The sequence below is a fragment of the Henckelia pumila genome, chromosome 4 (assembly GCF_033568475.1).
Source record: "Henckelia pumila isolate YLH828 chromosome 4, ASM3356847v2, whole genome shotgun sequence".
NCBI lineage: Eukaryota > Viridiplantae > Streptophyta > Magnoliopsida > Lamiales > Gesneriaceae > Henckelia > Henckelia pumila.
In genome coordinates, this window is record NC_133123.1 from 147,553,664 (window position 1) to 147,577,495 (window position 23,832).

General features: G+C 31.0%; 3 protein-coding genes across 3 annotated transcripts; all 3 read left to right on the top strand.

The window, feature by feature from the left end:
* Positions 1-7,312: 7,312 nt before the first annotated feature.
* LOC140859922 (auxin-induced protein AUX22-like) lies at positions 7,313-10,060 on the top strand. The gene is made up of 3 exons (XM_073262546.1): positions 7,313-7,702; positions 8,999-9,092; positions 9,734-10,060. Exons 1-3 carry the CDS (start codon positions 7,366-7,368, stop codon positions 9,837-9,839), a joined length of 537 nt encoding a protein of 178 aa, XP_073118647.1. The 5' UTR covers positions 7,313-7,365; the 3' UTR covers positions 9,840-10,060.
* Positions 10,061-12,292: 2,232 nt separating this feature from the next.
* On the top strand, positions 12,293-16,721 carry LOC140859921 (aromatic aminotransferase ISS1). Its single transcript, XM_073262545.1, has 9 exons — positions 12,293-12,624; positions 12,765-12,812; positions 13,663-13,791; positions 14,035-14,094; positions 14,555-14,711; positions 15,357-15,463; positions 15,637-15,695; positions 15,783-15,891; positions 16,135-16,721. The coding sequence occupies exons 1-9, from the start codon at positions 12,562-12,564 to the stop codon at positions 16,585-16,587; spliced, it is 1,185 nt and encodes a 394-aa protein (XP_073118646.1). The 5' UTR covers positions 12,293-12,561; the 3' UTR covers positions 16,588-16,721.
* A 4,889-nt stretch (positions 16,722-21,610) lies between these two features.
* LOC140867570 (gibberellin 3-beta-dioxygenase 1-like) lies at positions 21,611-22,930 on the top strand. The gene is made up of 2 exons (XM_073272640.1): positions 21,611-22,101; positions 22,236-22,930. Exons 1-2 carry the CDS (start codon positions 21,611-21,613, stop codon positions 22,813-22,815), a joined length of 1,071 nt encoding a protein of 356 aa, XP_073128741.1. The 3' UTR covers positions 22,816-22,930.
* Positions 22,931-23,832: the final 902 nt, after the last annotated feature.

Here is a 23,832-nt window from a genome sequence, read left to right on the forward strand (position 1 = left end):
CCAAAATAGGATTTATTCAAGTTATGTGATCGATTCATGGAACCCAACCCCATAATTTTCGAAAATCCCAAATTCAATTAATAATAAAAATCATATATCAATTTCAATGTTCTAAAAGGCGTCGCCTAGACCCGCCTAGGCATCGCTTAGGTGCTAGGCGGTTGTCCACTGTCTCGCTTTCTTGCTGGGGTATGCCTCTAGGCGTTGCCCGCCTAATCTTCCGCCTAGCGCTCAAGCCGCCTAGCGCCGTCTAGGCTAGCAGAAATCCATCTAAACGGGCAAAAATCCGCCTAGATTGTTACTATTTTTTATTAAAAAAAATTAAAAATCAAAAACTAAAAGAGAGACGCGGAGGCGAAGCGAGAAACAAACACAAAAAGGAAGAAGAAGCGCAGAAAAGAAAGTCAAGCAAAAAATTAAATCTCATTTTACATATGAAGACTTGATATCTATTAATATTTATGTTGTTGTTGTTATTATTATTATTATTATTATTATTAAACTTTTATAAGAGTTTCGTGAAAAACTGAAAAATATAAGATATAAAAATTATATTTTAATTTATAATAAAACTTATAAATATTTTAAGTTATTTGTTATTTAGATTTTAACGACCGCCTAGCGTTTTTTAGAACATTGATCAATATTGTGTTCTTTCACATTCTACTTAAATACAAAATCAACTTAAATGAAAATACGCGTACCTATCCGTATATTATAAAGAAATTTTATATTTTACTCTTATTTAATGAAAACGAGATATAAAAATTAATATTGCTAAGTAGCGGCTAATAAGTTTAATGGATCAGTAAAAGAATTAATAAAATAATACTAAATACTGACACTAAACTATATATATATATATATATATTTATAACATGAAAAATGAAATATAAGCATCTAAGAGAATATCACATTTTCGTAACATAATTCCATAACGCGAGGGATAATGAACGATCTTAACATATAGGTTAAATTAAGGGTACTGTTAATGGATGATATTTGATGTCAATATGGATTAATCATTTTCGTAGATATATAGAACGGAGGCTCATCGTACACGGTTTTATTTGCGCAAACTTCCCCTGGCTAGCTAGCTTAGCCTAGGACCCAGAATGTCACAGGTTGAGATGACTGTGGTAAGACAGCTCCAATTTGTGGCCACACCCAGATCTATCTCATCATATATGGATCCCAACTATAATACATGCAGGTGACATATATATATATATATATCATTATTTCATGCATTAACCTAGCTAACGCGTATTCATAACATGCCACTTAAGATTAATATTGTCAGACACCGTTTGATGTGACTGATAAGATATTGACTATTCATCTTGGTTTTATCCAATAATTATGATTAATTGACTCTCGTTCTTCAAAAGAATTAGCGTCATTTAGAATTATAAGGGTGTGTTTGAAGTTAGATATAACTAATCTACCTATAAATTATCTTATCTATCTCACGTATTTTTTGTCATATTATTTATCCATTTTTCAATTATTATCTCAAATCAGTCAAATCATAAATTATTTATCTTACATCAATCAAATCATTGAATTTAAATTACTATATTACCCATTATAAATAATACTATTCATATTTTTTATTAATTATTAAAAGGATAAAATAGTAATTTACTATTTTTATATAATATATAATCAATCAAATCAAACAAACTATAATCTATCAATCAAATCAAATCTTATATTAACTATCATTTCTTATTTATTTTTTATTACAATATATTACGTATCTCTAAATTAATTATCTTATCTCCAACTTCAAACGGACCCTAAGAGGACTAATTAACAATATTGTAAAATGCTAGCTAGCTACAAATTACTCTCGTACTCATTTTGTTAATACAAAAGACTCTTGAGTATTTGCCTCTGCATCAAAATTAAATAAAATTGAATGCATGGAATCAGAGAGATTAATGGAGGAAGTGAAGTGGAATGGACCCGACCCGTTTACTTTTGGGTACCATGTTGTAGCTGGTATGCGAGACAGGCAATTGAATTCAAAGTAGTCGGTTTTCAGCTGCTTCGACCGTCCCCTACCTCCAAATTCTACGCGCAATACAATGTTGCAGATCCCCAACAATTTGCATGATCCATCTCTTGATTTTGTGAGGGAAAATTACGTTTTTGGTCGTGTATGTTTACTTAATTAATTGACATTTTGATCATCTATATTGTTAATTTTTGTTTTAATTCGTTATCTTTCTTTTTATTTTTATTATTATTTTTTTTGCAATTTTAGTTTTTTTTTTTTATGTGCATAGCGCAAATATATATGTATCAACAAAAAAAAAAACTAAAATTGTCAAAAAGTACGTGGAATATACACAAAAATAATCGTATAGTTTTTTCGTTCTTTATATATAATATATAGATCGTATCTCGATTAAATTCGTATACTCAGTAATTCTTGGCATGGGATATATGTACGTACATCTAGCTCGACAACCGATTTTGATACAGAATGCTATTTTAATTAATAACTTTATACCTAATTCAGAAAAAAACGAATTACGTATAACAAATTTTCATTTAGATATTTTAGGGATGATAGGAAAAACAAACGTTCTCTAAGTTTGTTAATTTTGTGTTTTGATCCTAAAAGTATTTATATTTAGATTTTGGTCCTGTAGGTTAGGTTGTGTTTTGGTTTTTAGTCTTTTTTTTTAGAGTGTTAACGTGAAACCTGACACATGCATAACCATTTTTCAGTGTCATGTAATTATTTTCAGATATATCAGCATTTTACCATCCCGTCAACATTTCATAAAAAAATATTAAAAACTAAATTATAACTTATCTTAATACGACCAAAACACAAAATTAACAAACTTAATTACATTGACTATTTTGGCTATAATATTCCTTCGATATTTTATGGTAAATGAATAATTTTTTTTGGTTAGGTAAACAATTAAATTTTTCGGTCACTTTCAAGTAGGGTGGTTCGGTACGGTACACCGCGGTATTCTTTGAATACCGCATATCGTATCAAAAATTTTGGTATACCGACATGATTGCGGTATGACATAAATTCATACCGATACCGTTCCAAATACCGAAATTCGGTACGGTATCATACCGTACCGAAATTTTTGGTATATACGATATTTTTTCGATACGATATAGGCGGTATGACGACATTTCGGTATTTTTTTTCCAGCCCTACTTTCAAGCGCTTGATCAATATATACGGGGCTAATAGCATCCGAACCCCTGTAAAAATCCTAATGGCCACAAAACCCACTATAAAAATTTAATAGACTAATATTTCTAGGGGTGGATTTTCGATATACCGTATCAAAAATATCGGTATGAAAAAAATTAATACCAATACCGATACTGAAATTTTGAAATTTTGATGTAAAAAAAAATCCATATTGATACCGTATAGATCCCCAAAAAAAAATTCGTATACTGAAAAAACGTCTGTATATCGAAAACATTTCGGTACGGTATGCCGAAAACTCGATATTCTGGGTTCGGCATGCCAGCCCTAAATATATCCTTGAATTTTTAAAATTTTTGTACACATCCCCCTTCGACCTTTGTTGTAATTGCACGCGTCGTGAAAGCAATTATTTATTATATTTTAATGTATTCTAACATATGATTTGACTCAATTACCAATTTATATTATTTTCTTCCTTATACCATATTTGTATGCATTTTTTTTCAAAAATATATCCTTAAATCTTCATTAGTCTTCATTTAAAAAAAATTACATGTATTTTAATGGTGGAGGACGCATATATTTTTTGTTTATTTAATATTTAAGGACCGGAGGATACATTAATTCTCAATAAAAATTCTATATTTGGGAAAACAACTTATAAAATATGGATCAATTTATTACAAAAGAAACAAAAAATGTCAAAATAAATAAATAAATAATGGTGGAGGAGACGAAATGTCGAGTAGTACATTTTAAGCAATAGTTAATTCTTAAATATATTATATGACAAATATTCATGTTAATTAAAACAAATCGAAAAAACTAATATAAGAAATAATTTAAATATCTTGAGACAAAAATTTTATATTTTAAAAAATATTATATATGTAAAAATAAAAAATTTTGTCCTTATAATATTTTATATGCATCAGAACTATTAATAATACTCAATTTAATTAATTTATTATAGTAATATTTTCTTTAAGATATAACTTCTTATATTATAAATTTTAGCTAACCTTAACAAACTGAAATAAAAAAAACTTTTATATGTTAGCAAAATAATATCACAATCTCTTATATCATATATAAGTAAAACGAAAGATTTATTTTGATATTAAATTAAATGTGTATTATTTATATTATATCCCAAGTGCTAGTATAAATATAAAAAAATATGAGTCAAATTTTTTTAAAAATACTGAAATATAAAATTTTTAATTTACAACATATTATCAAAGTTTGGGAAATTTTTTTTTAATATTCAAAAGCTATATTATACTGTTATTATTTACATATTTAAATAAAATTAAAATATATCTTCCGGGACAAAGTTTTTATTATCTAAAATTTTAATATAAACCATATATATATATATATATATTTATATATATATATCATATATAATGTTAAAAACGAAATAATAAAACTAATTTATATTTATTCTGTTTTCATTTCAAAGAATGTTAAAATATAAATATGTTAACTATGATAAATAGTATTTTACTTTAAAATAACAATAGAAAGTAGCTATATTTTTAATAAAATATTATGATTAATTAGAAAGTTAATTTTTAACCTAAAATTTAAAATTATGGGATACAAAAATGTAGAACGTTAAAACTATTCATAACTTGTCTTGAAAAATTCAAAATAACATATAAATTAAGATGAAAATAGAATAAAAATTAATATTTAATTTTATAAAATTTTTATATTAATTATATTTATATATTTAATTATAATTTTTTGAGTAATAGATATTTTAGATAATAAATTTATAAATTGAAATTACTAATGAATTTATCAAATATATACTTAATCAATTAAAGAGTAACACTATCGATTTATAAGATAAAAATGAAATATTCATATAATATATATAATTTAGACTTGGGAAAGTTTTTAACATGATTTTATTTTATATATGTAGTATTTAGTATTTGTATTTTATTTTTAAAATATATTAAACATTTGGACAAATCTATATTATTTTAGAGTTATATTACATAATCTTGAGAATAATTAAATATCGATACAAAGTGATATTATCAAAGTTTTTTTTACCAATACATCTTTGGAATGAAGTGTCTCAAACTTGTAAATGTAATTTTTTTTTTTTTAAAAAAATGAAGACTAATGAAGATTTAAGGATATATTTTTGAAAAAAAAAGATGCATACAAATATGGTATAAGGAAGAAAATAAAGTAAAATGTTAATTGAGCCAAATCATGTCAGAATACATTAAAATATAATAAACAAATGCATTCACGGCGCATGCAATAACAACAAGGGTTGGAGGGGGCGCTAGCTGTACGCAAAAAATTTAAAAATTCAAGGATATATTAGCCTATTAAATTTTTATATGGGGTTTTGTGGCAATTAGGATTTTCACAGGGGGTCCGGATACTATTAGCCCCAATATATACTGACTATACCGTATGTAAAACATCAAATATATACGTAATACATAAAATAACTTAAAAGTTGTGTTTGGATTTGTCGATTTTATTTCGAATTGTATAATTTGATACCGAATGATGGAATCTGAAATCTTGTATGTAGATGCAAGAAAGAAATCAGAATCGCTGCTATAATATGAAAATGTGCGAAATTTTTTTAATATAAAAAAATATATTTATCGGCCCACCAAGAAGCAAAATTAAACCATGCACATGCAATGTCGCCTAGGGGCAAATCCAACGGCGACGATGAGGCCTTTGCAAAGCATTCCCAAATCCAGAGCCGTCGGATGTGCCCATATCCACCTTTTAATCTTGCCGGGCCATTCTTGTGTTTGAAGCAGCACACTCTTCCCCACCATTGCTTCTCATGTGAACGACCACTAAGCTTGCTCGACCTGGCATTGTCTCTATTAATCTTCTACGCGTGGACTCATCCAAATTCAACTCTTTTTTTTTAAAAAAAAAAAAATGTTTTTGGAGGTACAACTCCTCAAAATATATGGAAAGTTACTTGCCTATAAATGTTAGAGCTTTTATTTTCCGCTGTTATTGTCGATGTGCTGACGTGACGCTTGATATTGATATGTGGCATCCGATGTTCAAGCAATGACGTTGATGTGGTTATCTCACATTAACATTGAAGTGAAAAATAACTCTCCATGTCTTGTTTTCGTTTCGTCATGAACAAATTTCAAAATTCATAAGTATTTGAAAGAGATGATTTGATGTATTGAAAGGGAAAACATACAAATGTTTATTGTTCACTAGCTAATTAACTTGTGTAATGTTGGGGGTTTGGTTTACTAACTAGCACTGACCATAATCAGATACTTAATTACATTAGGGAAAAACTCTCTATTTGACCTTGAAAAGATCACATTTGTGGAGTGGTGATATATGTACGTAGCATTAGAAAATGATGACGTAACATGAAAAATTGCTGATATGATCATATTGAAAAATAATAGCGTATTTGACATCACGTCAAACAATTGGATAAAAATTAATGAGAAAATAATTTTATTGGTCCATTAAATTTTGGTTTTGGTCAATTAACTTTTCAAAGTTTGGTTTTGGTACATTAATTTTTAATTTTTGGTTAATTATTTTGGTCCAATGGGTAACGTGGCACCAGAAAACGCCGACGTGACAACGGAAAATGATGACGTGGTACCGGAAAATGTCGACATGTCAAGTTGCCACGTCAGTCATTGGACCAAAATAACTGAAAATTAAAATTAATTAGTGCACCAAAACCAAATTCTGAAAAGTTAATGGACCAAAAAAATCATTTTCCTAAAATTAATCTACCAAAAAAATAAATTTTCCTATTTTAAAATACAAGCTTATAATACCTTAAAATAAACTTCACATGACTTTAATCAAGATGGTCAGAGGGATGACTCGAGTCGAGTCCGATCCAGAGAAAAACACGAAGTACTAGACGATTCAATGAATTCATAACCTGCGAACCCTATATTTTAATAAAATTATGCAAACATAAAAAATTCGAAGTATTAATTTAACTAACATAAGAAGTTGGAGACAGCCCTTATTTACCATAGGGGGCCTACATGTTTTGTTTGATTCATTATAAAACCTACCTTTTAAATTGGCCTCTCAGCACACACATTTCGAAACTAAAATATTATAGAAACTAAGGAACCCAAAGTAATATTCCCATCATCACTCAAATGGAGAAAACCAACGGTTTAGGTATGGTACTGGAAACCGAGCTGAGGCTGGGACTTCCCGGCGGGGGCGGCGGCGAATCGGGAGAGGTTAATAAGAATGAGAAGAAAAGGGTGTTTTCCGAAGTTTCTAGCGACGGAGGGGATAGGACGGAGAACAAGAATCCGGTGGTGGGGTGGCCGCCGGTGTGCGCGTATCGGAGAAAGAACAGCTTGAAAATGTACGTGAAAGTTAGCATGGATGGAGCTCCTTTCCTTCGCAAGATTGATTTGAGTGTGCACAAAGCTTATTGTGATCTTGTCTTGGCTCTTGACAAACTCTTTGGATCCTTTGATAACGGTCAGTTATTTTTATTTAAAACATATTATATATATTTGCATTATTTTCCAGTTTCTTTAATTTTTTTATATTTAATTAAATAGATATTTTGGAAATTCCTGCCATGCAAAATTGGATTATATCAACGATTATCTGACATATATATGATAACATATGAGATTATTCAGTTTGTGAAAGGATTATTATAAAATTATGTGAAAGATATTGAATTCTCGCAATATTTAATTTTTTTGATACATTAATCTGAACTTTAATGATTATATTATATATAACTTATTTACTAAAATGTTTTCGATATTGGACTGCTAGTGGATTTGTGCAGTTCTTTAGTGCATCGATAGTCTAACACTTTTTTCACACACAATTGTTGAATTGTTTTTTTTTAGAGATGATTTTTCGTGATTTAGTTATAAAATTAAATATCACACACACATTAAACTTCATAGATTTCCAATAATTTTTTATTTTGCTTGCAATAACTTGAATTGGGTTAAGCCTAATTTAAAATTAGAAATAAATGTTTAGTTAACTTTGCCGCCTTATTTAAAGCATAGTATTGAAGAGAAATATATAAGTCCAAGGAGAGTAAATTTAATTAGTTTGAGGCACAATCTATTTATTGATATTTGTAAGTTCAGTTTTTATTTTCAACTTTCGAGAAAATCAGAATTTTTTTTAAAAAAATATTTTTTAAAACGTGTTTTTTTAGTTGAGAGAGAGGTTTAGTCTCGGTAATTAACCACGAGTCCACGAAATATAGAATATCTTGTATATAATATTTAAAAAATGTACAATAATTATGTCTCATTAACTATATAACTATATATAAAAGAGAAAAAATAAAAAAAATGGGATCAATTTAGAATGAGGCCAATCATGTCCATTTCGATTTCAGAAAGAGTTAAAAAAACATGTTTCCAAAAGACAATTCTTTAATAAAAAAATAATTTGTGGTTCCAAAATCCAAGCTGCAACATAGGATGCAGTTAACGTAGGGCAGATCGAAATTAACTTTACCATCAATTTTCTGTAGGAAATGTCTGGATCGTACATAGCCATTCATTTTTGTCAGTACTAAAAATAGATTTAAATATATTTGATTATTATTAATATCTGATATGACGTTAAAGTCTCGGATAATCGAAATTTAATTGTAATCAAACAATTCTCTAGGACTAAAAAAAAGCTAATTAATCCTAAAAATTTTAAATTAATTAAATGCCAGGGACACATGTAAATTTTTTTAATAAAATTATTTCAAAAACTAACATTATAATTAAATTGGATTAATATTAGGGGAGGGATCTAAGGATGCAGACAATTGTGAGTACGTTCCAATTTACGAAGACAAAGACGGAGACTGGATGCTCGTTGGAGATGTCCCATGGGAGTAAGTCTCTCTCACCCAAAATTTTATTTATTTGAATTTTAATTTAATTAATTAAAATTAGTTGATATTTTATTTTAAATAAATGTATTTAGTTATTGCCGACAGGGTTAAATTTTGGTAATAAATCTGATTAATTACGAGACAGGAAATGTGGGAAAGGACAATAATGCCTAGTAAAGACAAACATTATCATGTACATGTAGAAAGTTTTGAAGACCATTCATCATTTCCTTATACAGCCACATCGTTCATTGTCATGTAACACATATATTATGAAAATGTCACAAAAAAAAATTAATTTCTTTGCTGTAAAAAATAATAATCTAGGATTAAAAAGTTATGACAAATTGTTATATAACTTTCCTTTTCACCAAAATTGGTTTTACTTTTATGCAACATATATACATTTATTGGATTCAATTTTTTTAAAATCAAATCCACCTACACTCGTGCACTATATAAACTATAAAGTACTTCATGTCCGGAAAATGTTTTTGGTAAAAAAAGAAATAAAAATTAAAATGTTGATTCGTTTACACCTCTATTTATGTGTGAGTTTTTATTTTATTGAATATGTAGGATCGAATAACCCAAGATCTATGTACATAAAAAATAATATTCGATTACTATTTAATTTGTAGGATGTTTATAGAATCATGCAAAAGGCTGCGGATTATGAAAAGATCGGAAGCAAAGGGTAAACTTCAAGCAAAAGATCTTCTCAAGGGACTGTCCAAGGACGAGTAATTAAACCCTAAGAGAGGGTATATCCGTCTTTTATTATATAAATTTTCTATCAAGGGTTTGCTCCTAGACCAATTAGTAATAATATATATTAAATTTGTATTAATTAATTAATTAGTTAATTAAAATCGCGATTTATGTTAAGTAGTTGAGATATAACTTGGTTACATCTAGACTTTTGGTACCTATATATTGTGTTGAATATTATTGGTTGTGTGCTATATATGTTGATTGATATATAATTCATTATTAAAATTAATCTATCTTTCCAACATTATTAAGTTTGTTAGGTTAATATTTTAACGATCACTAGTCACTATTTGCAACTACATATTTGTAAATTATTTTTTAATTCACACACACACACACACACACACACACACACATATATATATATATATATATATATATATATAATTTATATGTCATAAAGTTTTGTATAACATTATTGAACTATTGAAGAAGTTGAGTGGTTTGTTCCGGCCCCTACTAGCAAATAAGAAAGTACTGGAGTATTTTGTTATTTATTTATTATTATAATTATTATTCAATGTTTACTTTGAACCATTATTCAATATTATCCTTAATATATTTCCCTAAAAAATATATATTATTAATAGTGGTTATAAATTAACCCGACCCGCCAACTAAAAATAATTATTTTGAGAATGGAATAATATTTTTGGTTCACCATCATCTATGTTATCATATTTTAAGTACATTATCATTTTTCGACCTCGTATCAATATTTTTTGGTGTTATACACTTACGTCAATACTCAAAACAGAAATGACTAATTACACAAAAAAATCAAACTTTGAATATTTAGAAAATAAAAACTCAAAATAGGATAAGCAACTGCATGCACCTGCTTCTCATCTCAAAATTAATTAATTACGCATCCCATCTACATGCTGAGGCATTAAAATTGGAAGCTTCTGCTCAACTCAGCTTAAATATAAATTCATTTATTTTAATTTTAATAATTAGCTAGTAGTTGAGTCCCTTTTCATTTGCGGCAGCTAATTGGTCCAAGTCGGACAGTAAAAAAAATTTGAAGAAAAAATATTCATTTTCAATTTTCAAATATATATATTTTTTATTTGATTGAATCACAAATTTTTAGGTTTGCTTGCAAATTTTCAAGAACTTTAATTTCTCCTTAAGAATCTGTCAAATTTTTTTAAATATTTTTGGAAATTATTTATTATTATTATTAGTAGTAGTAGTAGTATTTATAAAAACCCACGTAATAATTCCAATGGTTTCCACAATGGCACCATCATTCAATTGTGAAACTTAGTTTTCGTAACCAAGAACTAATTAATTAAATCTTGCTTAAGTTTTGCCTAAAGTTAAGTTTCCCAATGTTTTGGAACATCTTCCTAAAATATCTAATAATTTTAACAAGAATCAGAAAATATTCATGAAAAACGACACTAGTTCAAAATTTTAATCCAAGACAACTATATATAATTCACTAATTGTTGATATTAGTTAAATATTTGTCTATATATATCAAACAAACACACTATTAATCCAAGACAACTATATATTCACTAATTGTTGGTATTAGTTAAATATTTGTCTATTTCAAAGTTGTTTAATACGATTTACTTGACTAACGTGATTTAGTCTCAAACTCAGAAGTTGCTCGGTGCGGTTTATCTGCCTGTCTGTACATAAATTAAACCAAGTAAAACATCGATTGAGGACTATCACTTTACACCACTCTCAGTCAACAAGCCATGGATGTTCCTCCAGGAAACCAAGAAATGTCATATACTTACCATGTTCAGAAAAGACATGAAGAGAAAGGATGCCTCTATGCTTGGTCAGTTTCATCAGTTTCTTTTGTTTTTCGAGTTTTCATATATATATATGTTCGTGGATCCTATGAAAATTTTGATTATTTGATGTTTTGATATTGCAGCTTCTTCGCGTTGTGTTGCTGTTTTTGTTGCTATGAAACCTGCGAAGGCTGTCTGGATATCTGCTGCTGCAACTGTGCCTGAGTCGATATTAGTTATTGATAATGTTCCAAGATTGATTCTTGTTTGGTTTTTTATTCTGTTCTCGGAAATCGTTGGTTGTTTTAATTTCATCTTATTGTGTTCATCTGTAAAGGTGAAATGATAATGATAAATAAAAAGAGTTGTTTGCTGATCTTACAATTCAGAGTATAAATATAATGAACACAAAAAAGGTAAATGTTATTTTAAAAAAAAAACACAATTTACCCAAAACTAAAAACTATTCAATTATTTAAATAAAAATGAAAAATGTATTCATTTCACATAATTATATAAGAGAAATGAGGCTGTAAGCGCAATTATTTGGAAATTTATTTGGTATAATTTTACTTTATATAATGATAAAGATAACAGTAATGATGATGATAATGATAACGTAAAAAGAAAAGCGAATCAGCTTTATGCTTTTCTTTCACACAACTTTAATGGATTTCAAACAAAAACTGAAACGAATCCCAATTTAGACTTTTTATTTAATGTTTTATGCACCTAACAATTTAATATGACACTTCGCCAATCTTTAGGTGCTGAAAAGCATTAATCTTTTGTATAAAAAAACAAGTATTAATCTTTGATGGGTAGCTGAGAAAAAGCCAAAAGTTGTAAACTTGGTCAATATAATACTTCCGTTTATCATTTGGAATCATCTGTGTTCTTGGGTTGGCGAAAAAAGGGTGAATTTTTTTGGCGAAATGGGTTCTTACGGGACTCTCGCGAGAAGGGCTTTGCTTACTGATACTCCTGTAATGGTTCAGGTAATCAATTTTTTCAATTTAAAAATGGGATCCCTTTCCCTTTGTTTCTGGACCAGTTGATTGTCAATTGCTTTACTATTGTGAAAAGAGAGTGTGTTGACTTGAAGCGAAATGAATGGATTTTATCTTTCGATTCTCAGATACAAGAATTGATCCGTGGTTTGAAGGATTATGTTTCTCTAGCTCAGGTTTGTTTCAATTTTCCTGTTTTTCTTAATCTTGTATGGCTTTGTAGAACATATGTTTGTAGTAATACTCGTGTCTCTGCGTATGGAGTTCGAGGTTTAAGAACTGTGAGCTGGCCTTTTCTGTGGGTTTTTTTTTCGGGGAGTTGATACATAAAGCCAGTGGTGCCTGATTCTTGGGAAATTTTATTCCTTAAACTTGGCATTTGTACAATCGCAGTCTTCTTTCGAAATGATAAATGTGATTGAAATAATTGTCTTTCGACTTGTACTGGATTGCTGTTACCAAGATGCCTTGTACTAGTCAATGAGTTATTGATGGCATCACTGAACTAAGATATATCCAAATTTTCCATCCAAAACTGAATTACTTGATGATTTGTGACCGCAAGGTGTATCACTGTATAACTGGTTTTTTTCTTTTAAAGCTATCACTGTATAACTTGGCTGGCTAATGGTGGTGCGATGGCTTGAACCATGAGCAAAGATCTTGATCTGTTGATTTCCTACTGCTGTTCCGGGCATAAATCCGAAATTGCTCGTAGTTCTCTTTCTTTATGTTTGAAAACTGAATCACCTCCTTTTTCCTTTCCGATTTTCTTGGAATATTTAGGCATATCACTAAATTGCTATTTCGAAGTCAATCACTAGTGGATATTTAAAAAAGTTTGTGCCCCTGATCATTGTTTGCTTACGGTCTTGGTGCATTAGCTTGTACGGTCTATCTTGTACCACCTGGACATCCAATCAAAGATTTCATGAGAATAACGATATTTCCATCTATTATCAATTGGCTTCGGTATCAAAGCATTTTGCCAGCTGCTGACTAAAACCTGGACATGTTGCTCAACAGGGTGTAGTATATTGGCAACCACCAAAGAAGGCATTAGAAAAGGTGCAACAACTAGTATGGGATCCTTCAGTTAGTCGATATGGTGCTGATGAAGGTCTGCCTGAGCTGAGGGAGGCATTAATGAAAAAGGTGGCACTTGTCGGATTATTGTTTTGTGCTAAACTTTGTTTCTTTAAACATCACTTATTGCATATATAGATGCGTGATTCAGAATATTGATTCATGCCTTTATTCTTAATATTGATGTTATTTTTTCATGGCATGGTGTCTTCTCTCAAAGTTATAATGAGTGAAATAATGTAGAGACTGTCTTTTCTAAATCTTTGTCTTAATTAGTCTTTTTAAGAATAATTTTTTACCTTTTCTCTGCAGTTACTCAATGAAAATAAGTTGTGCAATTCCTCTGTGATGGTCACTGCTGGAGCTAATCAGGTGGGCGGGCTGTTTGGATCTGAAATTTACTTTATGTAAAGAGTATAAGATGCATAGCTTGTCATGATCCGTAGCACTAAGGATTCTAGAATTTCTTTATGATACCTTTGATATTTATTATTTGCCTTCTTTGATGCTCGTCCACTTGTCTCTGTGTCCTTATTCTTTGGACCTCTGTACAGATAGTAGTGTCAGTTTCTTGAGCTTGAAACTAGTCAAATGAGATTGTTCTTGAATTGGTTTTAATCTTGCACGTTATGATTTTCCCACCACTCCTGCTAACTGTTAATTTGCTTGCGCACGAATAGATTTTGATGATGCATGCCAAAACTTTGGTCACTTTGTGTTTTACATAGTTTCACATGTAATTTTTGCATTCTCCAAACAACTGCATCATTCTTTTAACATTCATTGCTGTCACCGGGACTTCATAGAGAAAAATCCTCACCAATTGCTGCAGGCTTTCGTGAATATCGTTCTGACACTGTGTGATGCTGGAGATTCTGTCATCATGTTTGCTCCATACTACTTCAACTCATACATGTCATTTCAGATGACCGGGGTAACTAATATATTGGTTGGTCCTGGGGATCCGAAGACACTCCATCCAGATGCAGGTTACCACCTTAGTTCCATATATCATACAAAACTGATTGTAATAAGCATGCTTTGATGGTTTTCCTTTTCTCGCTCTGAATTTGTTTGTTACGCAGCTTACGCTCATGCTTTTGCATCTACTTGATGAATTTGAATATTTTATTTTATTTTTGTTATTATCAACTTTCATTTTCCTTTGGCTAGAATTGAAGAATCCCTTAGACATGAAATACTGGATTTCGTCAGTTTTGGATTTGAAATTACTTTATGAAAAATGTGAATCAAGGTTTAAAAAAGTGGAGGGACAAAGAGGCCGTGAACACGACAGATACAAAGGATTTATTAAATCACAATGTTTTCAATTCTTTGACTATGGCAGTGCCCGTACCTGTTTTCTATTTGATTTTAGTGGAAGGCCTTGTGCAAATTATTGAACAATATTGTTGGGTACTTAAAGAATGAAATTTGGCAACTAGGATGTAATCACATTGCACCTCTTAAAGTATACAGGCAACAATGACGAGGAAAGAAAATTTTCATTGACATATTCATGCACAGAAACTAATTTATTGTATAGTTCCAGTACTCTTTCCGTAGCCGACCGCACTTAGTAGGAAAAATGCTTCTTCTTGTTGTATAAATATCAAATTTTCATACATCTTCAGACTGGCTAGAGAAGACCTTACTGCATACAAAACCGACTCCGAAGCTTGTAACTGTTGTAAATCCTGGTAATCCATCAGGAACCTACATCCCAGAACCTCTTCTTCAGGTCTTTCTCTCTCTCTCTCTCTCTCTCTCTGAACGAGCTTAAATTTCATTGAGCATTTATCAAAATGAAGCTAATTCAAAGCATTATTCGATAAAGGATTAATTGTCTATAAACATTCTTTTCCATTTACTCATTACACAGTTCTCTTGTGTGGATTTGTTGTCTTTAAGCAGAAAATATCAGATCTCTGCAGAAATGCTGGATGTTGGCTTGTGGTTGACAACACATACGAGTGAGTCGACTTTTTTATTTCTTCATTTTTTATCCTTTTTGTCGACACATTTCTGGTGTGCTATTTTACAAACAAGTCGTGTTGCAGGTATTTTATGTATGATGGTCGGAAGCATGTATGTGTGGAGGGCGATCACATAGTCAATATTTTTTCGTTTTCTAAAGCTTATGGGATGATGGGATGGCGAGTTGGATACGTGAGTGAAAGATTTCCGATCTTTCATTGTTTCATTTGAAATCTGGAAAACGATTAAATCATTATAGGCTTTTCCCCTAAACTCATAAGTTTTTACCCCTTTCCCTTTAACTTGTATGTCATGAAATTCGACATCTTGGTAAACACGAACAGAGCATATGGTAGAATCTTGACTTAAACTTTCGAAGTATCTTGGTTTTTCATATCTATGCATCAAAAAAATTGAACGTCTTTCCCGTTTCAGATCGCGTACCCTACGCAAGTACAAGGTTTCGCGGCTCAACTTCTTAAAGTCCAAGACAATATACCCATCTGCGCGTCTATAATCTGCCAACGGCTAGCTCTCCACGCATTGGAAATGGGACCTGAATGGGTTTCGGATCAAGTCAAAAACCTTGTAAAAAACAGAGAACTATTATTAGATGCACTGTCCCCGCTGGGAGAGCATGCCATCAAAGGAGGAGAAGGAGCAATATATTTGTGGGCTAAGCTCCCGGATGCATATACCGATGATTTTGAAGTAGTCCGATGGCTTGCTCGTAAACATGGGGTTGTTTTGATTCCTGGAAGTTCTAGTGGATGCCCCGGGTATGTTCGGATCTCGTTCGGGGGACTGGTCGAGGATAAGTGTCGTGTCGCCTCGGAAAGGCTCAGGAGAGGGTTAGAAGAATTGGTGAGTGAAGGAATGATCCCATGAGCTTATCTTAGCTAGAAATTGAACAAATTTGTGCTTTTGCAATTTCTAACATTTGATCATTACAGTGTAAAAGAAATTGTTCAAATACTCCAAATTACATTGTCATCAAATGAATACATACCATTAGTTCCCTACTTGTTTGCTTAGTGGTATATATTTATTTGTGTGTGTTTTGTTTAGTTTTTCAAAAATAATATGGTTCTTTATCCCAAAAAAAAAAAAATTAACTTATTTATTCAGTCAATTAAACTAATAACAGAGAATATTTTAGATTGCATAATATACAGCACATACACAGACCACAGTATGTCTACCAGGCAACTCATCTATGCTATCTACTTAAGCATCAACTCCTTAAGAGTTTAAGTAAACAAATAAAAATACCTCATATTTCCTTTAATATTACTAAAATTATCATAAAAATCTAATTAGTAACTTTAATTTATAATCAACTTACAACTACCATATCTAATACTTTACATTTTCAATTTCTGGAAATGACCAAAATTATTTAGAATCTCAATCTATGATTAATCATCACTTAAAAATATAAGAAATAATTAATTACATTGAAAAATCTATGCACGCAATATTGCAAATGTGAATGTAGGATTATAGCATTGTAGTGATTTGATGCCAAAGCAAGAGGTATTCATCGTGTCTTCATAACTTAAGATTTTTTTTTTTAATTCAGAGAAAATTATAATGTTGATTTTTATATTTCTCTTTTTTGTCAAAGTTTGGTTTAATCCGTTATCTTCAATTTTTTTCCTCACAAATTTATTTTTTTCCTGACGTGACGCTAATGTGGTGTAGATGCAACATTGACATAATAACATCTTCAGTACTCTCAATAAAAAAATGACTAAAATTAAGATATAGGACTAAAAATAAAATTAGCAAACATAGAATATGAAAATTGCCAATTATTTTCTCGGAAAAAAAATTGCCTATATTTCCTTTCGTTGGTTTTCTTCTATTCTATAGTTTGGTTCATGATGTTGACAAAACTATACACAAAAAAATTGTCGTGTGACCTTGACCCCAAAGGCTTTTAACAAATTACTATAATATATATCAAGAGATCGCTTGCAATCAGTAAAAAAAATTATTATTAGTTTTTGAATTTTTTTTAAATAAAAGCGTCTTTTTGTTTTTTAAACTCGGATTCAGCGTTAAATTCTACCTAATTTTTATTAAAATTAAAAAATTACTCATATGATTATTTTGATTTTCGAAAAAAGTGATTTATACTAAAAATATCTACTTCTGATTTTTTTTAAACACTACTAATTTATGATTTTTTTAACCATTATCTTCTTCTGAATTTATAAATTTAATTACTTCTATAAAAATCATTTTTTTTTCAAACATTCCCGATTCCTTAAATAAGATTAACAATATATAGTCGGATGAATGATATCCTAATACAAGAATAGTTACCTTATTCAATGATACAATATTATATCATGGCATGAAGAGCATATTGTTTGTATATTTGTTCCACTTCCCAAAACTTGCTTCGTGGTGATAAGATTCTCAGAATACAATGTTACAAAAACATCTGGGAAGGGATAAAATGTCAGTAAAATCGGGATAGAGAATGGGAGTAGTCGTTAAATGATTGAATTGCATTTAACTATATATTATTATATTTCTATTTTTTTTCAAATATATATATATATATATATATATGTATGTATGTATATAGTTGGTCCTTCAAAATCTTTAAATCACAACCTAAACCTTATCCAAGTTTTCAAATCCGCTTGCAATTTTTTTTTTTCTTTTATATGAACAATCCAGATAATATCATAAATATCATATGTATTTATATTTTATCTGTTTAAATATATATTATATATTATATTTAAAATTAGAGTTGAAATTATATATATCTCCTTACCTGATTTGTCGCTAGTTCATAATATTTCATAAGCACATGCATCAGCAATTCAGGATGGATGCCCATTAATTTCTGATATTTTTCACCAATATTCAATGATTTGAAAACATCCCATTTCATATTTTGTTATTTTCCGTTTGATCCCTTGGAAATGAGTTCGTGTACAAACAAAATTCACCTATATATCTAACTTTCACGAAATTCTCGTCACATGGCATATTGTTAAATAAAAACAACAATAATAAAATGAAATAAATAATTCCTTGGATTATTGTGATTAATTATTATAGTCATCAATCGATAGCTCATAGCTATATATATGAGGGTTTTTTTTTTTTTTTTTTTTTCGATTTAAGTGTTATAAAAATCTGCCTAGCTAGAAGTTAGAACTTAGAACTCAGGCGCTAGCGTCGGCCAACCGTACTGATCAAGTTCTAGTCGACCAGCTTAGGAGGCGTTTACTTGGCGCCTAGACGACCTTAGACGATCTTAGGCGCCGAGAAAAACTTTTTTTTTGAGCTTTTAATTTAAAAGCCCAATTTTTTTTAAAAAAACTCAACGGTAATTTTTAAAATTTTCAATTTTTTTCTGTTGGCCTTTAAACAACATACAATTTTATAAGCCTAAAACCAACATCCGATAAGAAAACCTATTTGTTGGCTTGTCCTAATATCAAACTTCATCTCATCTTTCGATTTTCAATTTTCTTGTTACTCAACTTTCTAGCCTAGAGGTAGAAATCGATTTGTAATACAATTGATATTAATGTTGTATTAATGTTCGATTTCTACTTAATTAATTTGTGGAACTCGCCTAGTGGCACCTAGGCCGCTAGGCGTTGGTCTGTCTCCCAACTAACGCTTAGCGAATTTCAGAACCTTAAACAATATACAAAATTCGCAACCACTACTTTCCATTATTGCACATTATATATAAATATCGGACTAACACAATAGTTTATAAATCATGTCAAATAAACTCTATGCAACATACTTATCTCATAAGTAAACGTTCAAATAGAAATTTCCAGTACTTGTATAATATAGTATATAAAAATTATGAGAATAGAGAGCAACCAACCCTTGGTGAATTTTAAATTTGCGGTGCCTCGACCGTAGAAAATCCAGTGACCTTCGGCGTTGTCCAAGGTACAAAAAGTCAAAATTTGGTCACTTTGTCCATATTCTACTTTGTCATTTTCGTGAACTGATGTCTTTTGTCTCTATTTGGTCATTTCCACTTTTCCCCCCTACCTAAGCTACTTTACAAGTGGTCTTGCATTTCCATTGGTTCTCCAAATAAGTTCTTATGTAATATCTCTAATAATTATAAGATAATATAAATAGGCTCGCGTTACTAAACCTAGATATTTGTAACTAAACCTAGATATTTTCGTGGGACGAGGACGGATATGAATTAAATAGTTTATAACGAAACTCGTCACATAAATAAACCCTCACTTGCATGCATGGATTCTTCGCGCTCCTCCTCCAACTAGAACGAAGACTCTGTTTTATACAAACTTGTCCTAACTTATAGTTTATAACAGTGAGGTTCGATAGTGAAAATTCATCCATCAACTAGTTGAATGGTGAAAAATGAGTAAAAATCAAAATATAGAGAAAATTAATAAGAATATATTTAGTATGAGATATTTATTAATATCTAGGTAGCTAGCTAGTTAGGTCGGTACACGGAATTAATTATTTAAAAAACCCCAGATATTATTCCTAGTTGAGTAACAGTAGCCTGCATTCATGGATCTTGTCCTTTTTCCAGGCTAGGCCAAATAAAAACACGACCATTTTAAATACCCACAACGCATGCAGAAGCAAATTAAAATATCATGTGATATGTTATAATTTTATCATTTAAGTCACCTATGCAGATATAGATTATATATGGTCATGCAAAGCTTTGTTTTATCGAATTTGTAAGACACATCTTTTTTAAACGCTATACATAAAATTATATCCAAAATTAAAATTTTGAAACCCGAAAATCACATCTATATATATAGTTTTTCTTCTTTGTTTCATCGCATGCTGATCAATTTGATTGTTATATACAAAATTTGCAAGAATTGTATTTTTAGTCATGTATGTTTGCTTCTTTGTCAAATTTCAATATAAGTCAGTAATCTTTAATTATTTTACATTTTAGTTATATATCTTTTGTCGTACTGGCGTGACATTAATTCGACACCGACACAACTTTATACATATACATAATTTAGAAATGAAAGAGAAGCAAGTGTGCAAGGCCAGATTCAGGAGAAGTAGTACTCCAAAATGGCAGTGACAAATTGGTCTTTTCATAATGAATAGAGAACAGACAAAATGTACAAAAGGGCCCCTTCTCATCGCCAAGCTTGCTTGGAAACCTTCCTTTGTTTTCTGTGCCTATCACGTCTCCCTTTCCTCATCCACGTAAAGGACAATATGGTCCTTTCATCTTTTGGATTTTCATCCTCTCAATTATATATCCGTACTATATTAGATGTAGGTATTAGGATTTTTTTTTTAATAAAAAATATCAAATATATATCCACCCTTACAATTTACCTAAACAAGCACATGTACACACCACAAATTCAAAAATCAAAACCTAAGTTGAGTATGTCAATGACTTTGTTGCTTACATGACACCAATCCAAGTTTTGAGCCAAAGCCTCAGGTTCGAGACTCAATGTAACCATTCCCTCTTCCAGCTAAAAAAACCTACATTGAGTGTTAATAGTATATTTATATAAATTGGGGATGTTCTATGTTATATCGAGATAAATTTATATTTTTTTAAGATATTCACACGAACATCAAGCTGAAAAAAAACATGTGGATTCCATGAGTATTTTTTTGTTTGTTTTTAGTGTGATGTTAGCTAAAAAAAATTATGTTGACTTCATCAATATTTTTTTTATTTTTAGCGTGATTTTTCGTAACGAAAATATAGGGAGTATTTCTTCTATTTAACATAAAATCTCCCTATAAATCCTCATCTCCACCCTCTCAATATAAACACCATAGACACCAACACAATCTCTTACATAAACAATCAATTATTTCTCCTACGTATAATAAATACAAACAAATTCGACTTTCCAACGCAAAAGAAACTATGCCTTCTAAAGGACTTTCGGATGTATTCACCGCACACTCCATCAATCTTCACCACAAGACCGTGGACCTTAGCTCGTTCGCCGAGCTGCCCGACTCCCATGCATGGATGCCCCGAGGCCTCGACCGCCGCCCTACCTACGGAGGTGGAACGTGTGATCCTGAGGCGATCCCCGTCATCGACCTAAACGACGAAAATGCTACCGAGCTTATCGGCCATGCATGCAAGACATGGGGTGCGTTCCAAGTTATAAACCACAATATTCCAAAGAATTTGCTCGATGAAGCTGAAAGGGAGGAGAAAAGGCTTTTCTCTTTGCCGATGCATCAGAAGCTCAAGGCCGCGCGGCTCCCGAATGGCGTATCGGGATACGGGGTGGTTCGTATTTCTTGTTTCTTTCCCAAGTGCATGTGGTCTGAAGGGTTCACCATTGCTGGCTCATCGGTTGAACATGCTCGCCAACTTTGGCCAAACAACTATCACAAGTTTTGGTATGCACTATATATTAATAAATTTATAATTCTATAATTTTATTAGTATTTTATATTTATATTTGTCTATGGATATGTAATAAATCCCCCATGCACGTACAAGGGTTTGAGTCTTTCTTTTCTCCATTTTCCAGTGATACAATAGAAGAATGCAAAAAAGAGATGAGAAACCTAGCCCATCGGCTCATGTGGCTTATGCTCGGTTCTTTGGGCATACCCCAAGACGATGTTGAATGGGCCGGCCCAAATGGAGAGGTGGAAGGAGGTACCGACGTCTTACAATTGAACTCATACCCAGCATGCCCGGATCCGGACCGCGCCATGGGGTTGGCGGCCCACACCGACTCCACCATCGTCAGCATTATCCACCAAAGCAACACTAGCGGTTTGCAAATGATCCGCGAGGGCGGCTCGGGTTGGATCACGGTGCCACCGCACCCGGGAGCCCTCGTGATCCATGTAGGTGACCTCATGCACATTCTGTCGAATGGGTTGTACCCGAGTGTGCTCCATCGGGCTGTTGTGAACCGGACCCAGCACCGGTTATCGTTGGCCTATTTTCTTGGGCCCCCGTTAAGCGTCAAAGTTGGGCCGTTGGAGAAGCTGGTTGATAAGTGTCATCCCCAACTTTACAGGCCCATCACATGGAGGGAGTATCTTGGGATTAAGTCTGGGCTTTTCGACAAGACCCTTGCATCTCTACGGCTGTGCTAGCTCCCCTCATCGTCGATTTACCAATATCAACGGTGATGATCATTCCTGATTATGTAAAAACATTTTCGATCTTTTGTATTGAATATATTATTTCAAATCTTGTTTCTACATGAAAGTTTTATTGTCTTCTACCAAATTAAAAGGATGCATGAGTTTTTATTATTAAATCCCATTATGTTGAATCTACTTTGAATAGCTACCATTTATTTATTTATTTATTTATTCTGTATTTATGAATTTAAACTTGACGATACAATTTTGAATAGATATTGTGCATTAAATGGATGAAGACGTGTTCACTACCTTTGGCTTTTATTAATCAAAATAGCTTTAATCTTCTAAAGTTAATGCATGTGTCTTGTTTTATTTTATTATATCATATTTAGAAAATATAATAAGATGTCCATTTGGATAAAATATTTTCTACAAAAATAGGGTAAGTTAATATTTTGAATAAAAAATTAAAAAAAGTTGAAACATTTCGATAATCATGTGAAATTTCAAGTTTCTAAAAGAGTGTGAATTGTGATGAAGTGTCATGGTCAAATTTTAAGTTTTATAAGATTACAAGATTTTAGTACGAGTTTGATCGTAAAAATGTATTTTGAATATTTTCTATTTTTATAATATTTATCAAGTCAAACAATAGATAAAACTCATAGAAAAACCATAAATCTAGGATTAATCGAATAATTTTTTTTGAGTTCTTAAAGCATAAAGTTTTAAAATTATAATAATTAATAGTTTCCAATGGGGCTTTGGGCAACCAAATGAATATAGACATATAGTGCGAGTTTGGCCCGCCCCGCCTCGCCTAATGGTGGGTTGCGACGGGATTTAATTAATTTTCATAATATTTATTCTTGTGTATAAAAATGCTCATGCAATAAAATAAATTAAATATGTATTTCGGACTCGATATTTTCCATAGGATTGTCCAAACTCCTGACCCACTAAACTTAGGTCCAACTTAGACACTCAAGCTCATTAACCATCTATCTAGACCCAATAATCAAA

Coding starts and splice junctions, on each gene's coding strand:
- LOC140867570 (XM_073272640.1), top strand. CDS start 21,611: ATGCCTTCTAAAGGACTTTCGGATGTATTCACCGCACACTCCATCAAT. Junction 22,102..22,235: donor AACAACTATCACAAGTTTTG/GTATGCACTATA, acceptor TCCATTTTCCAG/TGATACAATAGAAGAATGCA.
- LOC140859921 (XM_073262545.1), top strand. CDS start 12,562: ATGGGTTCTTACGGGACTCTCGCGAGAAGGGCTTTGCTTACTGATACT. Junction 12,625..12,764: donor ATACTCCTGTAATGGTTCAG/GTAATCAATTTT, acceptor TTCGATTCTCAG/ATACAAGAATTGATCCGTGG. Junction 15,464..15,636: donor TCCCAGAACCTCTTCTTCAG/GTCTTTCTCTCT, acceptor GTCTTTAAGCAG/AAAATATCAGATCTCTGCAG.
- LOC140859922 (XM_073262546.1), top strand. CDS start 7,366: ATGGAGAAAACCAACGGTTTAGGTATGGTACTGGAAACCGAGCTGAGG. Junction 7,703..8,998: donor CTTTGGATCCTTTGATAACG/GTCAGTTATTTT, acceptor GATTAATATTAG/GGGAGGGATCTAAGGATGCA. Junction 9,093..9,733: donor GTTGGAGATGTCCCATGGGA/GTAAGTCTCTCT, acceptor TTTAATTTGTAG/GATGTTTATAGAATCATGCA.